The sequence below is a fragment of the Plectropomus leopardus genome, unplaced genomic scaffold (genome assembly GCF_008729295.1).
Source record: "Plectropomus leopardus isolate mb unplaced genomic scaffold, YSFRI_Pleo_2.0 unplaced_scaffold19142, whole genome shotgun sequence".
Taxonomy (NCBI): domain Eukaryota; kingdom Metazoa; phylum Chordata; class Actinopteri; order Perciformes; family Serranidae; genus Plectropomus; species Plectropomus leopardus.
Window position 1 is genome coordinate 1 of NW_024620655.1, and position 2565 is coordinate 2565.

The following is a 2565-nucleotide window of genomic DNA, read 5'->3' on the forward strand; positions in this document are numbered from 1 at the left end:
TAAAAATGAATAAATAAAAAATAATATTAATGTGTAAAAATCAATGTTGCTGCTAATCACTGACATATCTCAATCTTCTGACGATCAAAAAATAATAATCTACTTAGCGTGTAGTTTATGTAAAAATATTTTTTTAGTGTTTTTTTTCCATTTGTGGCATCATACAAAAACTTGGCATTTAAAGGGTTAAATTCTGAAAATTAATGAATATTTGATATTTATGCTTAGAACTGTTTGTTAAAATATTAACTCAATGAAAGTAGAAAATTATATTAATGTATAACATTTTTTAAAGCTTGATTTTGAAATGTTGAGGAAATGTAAAAATGCAAACCATCTAAAAACAAACCTCACAGACCCCAAAATCTCAGAAAAATCTTATTCTGGATTTAGAATAAAACTCTTTTGAGTCTTTTAACCCCTTACGCCCCTCTGTGTTCACGGACAGTACCTGTTTGAATCTGGCCAGCTCTTTTAAGGCGCGCCCCCACTGCTGCTTGTAGTGCAGCTTTGACTTTGTGGTCGACTCCAGTTTCCTCTCCAGCTCCACCTTAACAACCAAAGCGCAAACATCAGCATCACACATCTGGAAAAGCTCCGGTATTTGTTTTTTATTTGTGAAATGAAATCAAATAAGATAAAAATAAAATGAAAGTAAGTTAAAAATAAAATCAAATAAGGTAAAAATAAAAGAAAAATAAGATAAAAATTCAATAAAATAAAATTAAAAATTAAAATAAAACAGAAACAAGAAAATGTCCAGGTGGGATGACAAAAAAAAACCCTGAGGGCTTATCGGAGGATCCTACGTAACACTGAAAATGATGACAGCTGAATATGCATGTCAACAATTTATTAATATTATACCATATATAACATTATATTATAAGAGTTTTAAATCAGAAAGGAGCAAATGATAATTTGTGTTATTAAAATGTGTTATTATACATAAACATTTGACTTGTAGAGAAGCAGCTTCATCTTTGACATTTTCCACCGCCGAAAACTGTTCAGCTGCAAATAATATCCAACTTTTGTCTATTTTTTCTTTGCTTTTTTTGTTGTTGACTGATTTAAAGTTCTCATAAGTACAATTTGTACATGTTATTGTGTTCTGGGTATTTTCTATATTTTTACATGTTACTGTGTATTTTCTTATGTTTTTATTGTGGTTATTGTTGTTTGTAAGTTTTCTTATAATGCCATCTCCTTTGAAAAAGAAAAAAACAATAAACAATTATAAAAAAAGAAAGAAAGAAAAAAATCTATATTTAACTTGCCTGGTTTAATATGGATTGAATAAAAATAAATAAGTTTAAAACAAATTAAGTTAAGTTTTCTGTAAAAATAATAGTGAAAAAAAATTTAAAAAACAAAAATTATTTAAAAAAAAAAAAAGAAATAAAAAAAAAAAAAACATCTTAAACTTACCTGGTTAAATTTGGGTTCAATAAAACAAATGTAAAAAGAGTTATGGTGAGTAAAAACAGATTACCTTCTCCAGAGTGAGCAGGTTGATCTCTGACTGCAGTCTGAATTCGGGTCTGACGTTTTGTTGTTCTCGGTAGAGCTGGAACTCTTTCTCCAGCTGTTTGTACCGAGACTCTCCCTCCGCAATCTGAACACAAAAACAACATTATTAAAATTATGATTGTAATTAAACTCAGTTAGACAAACAGCCGTCTTCTCTGTCTCTGTCTCTGTCTCTGTGTCCACCTGCTGCAGCAGCCGGCCTCTCTCCTCCTCCATCAGTCGCACTTTGTCTCTCTCCAGCGCCACCCGGTGGTCGCAGTCCTGCTGCAGCCTCCTGCTGCTCTCCTGCAGCTCCCTGTGCGTCAGATCGTGTTCGGCTCGCAGCTCCCTCTGCAGCCTCTGAGTCTGAAAACCCAAAAACAGCGTCTGTAAAAACACTGAGCTGCTTTTTGGTCAGAAAAGTGAGAAATACTTTGATAATTCTGTTATTCTGAGTGTCATTTAAAGTTTTCAGGACCGATTTTAGACTTTTTATCTTAATGTTATTGGTGGTAACCAAACTGTATCTTTACACTGTATTTTTTAAAAAATATTTTAGGATGCCTTTTAACATAAGAGGGGCTAATCGGTGCATTTACACTGATTAATTTCACTGGTTAATTTCTAATATTGTATATAAGTCTGGAGTCTGACCTCCAGCTCGGCCTCGGCCAGCTGCTTCTCTCGTCTCTCCAGATCACACAGAGTCTTCTGAAGCCGCTCCTCCAACACGTTATACTCCGCCTCCTGCACACGCACACAGAAAACACGATAACTTCATTATACGGTTATTGAATTATTCAAATGATTAAATTCAGATGTTGCATCACGAGTGTGTGATGAGGAAATCTTGCAGTTTTTCACTCACTTGTAAAAGTGAGTTTAAGGAGTGATTGAAAGTGTGTTTTTGTGCGATTTGTCTGATAAAAAAACTTCCTTAAGTTAAAATTAGCTCCAAAATCCATCTACAATAATATTAGTATTTTATCTGAATTATTTATTGTTTTTATACTAAAAAAAATAAATAATAAAATAAAATAAAATAAAGGTGAC

At 32.5% G+C, this 2565-nt stretch overlaps 1 protein-coding gene across 1 annotated transcript; it reads right to left on the reverse strand.

Moving 5' to 3' along the window:
- Positions 1-451: 451 nt before the first annotated feature.
- LOC121965231 (centrosomal protein of 120 kDa-like) lies at positions 452-2259 on the reverse strand (the record flags this gene model as incomplete). The annotated part of the gene is made up of 4 exons (XM_042515389.1): positions 452-550; positions 1496-1618; positions 1717-1878; positions 2167-2259. Coding segments are annotated over 4 exons (477 nt in total), but the record flags the coding sequence as incomplete, so codon positions are not given.
- Positions 2260-2565: the final 306 nt, after the last annotated feature.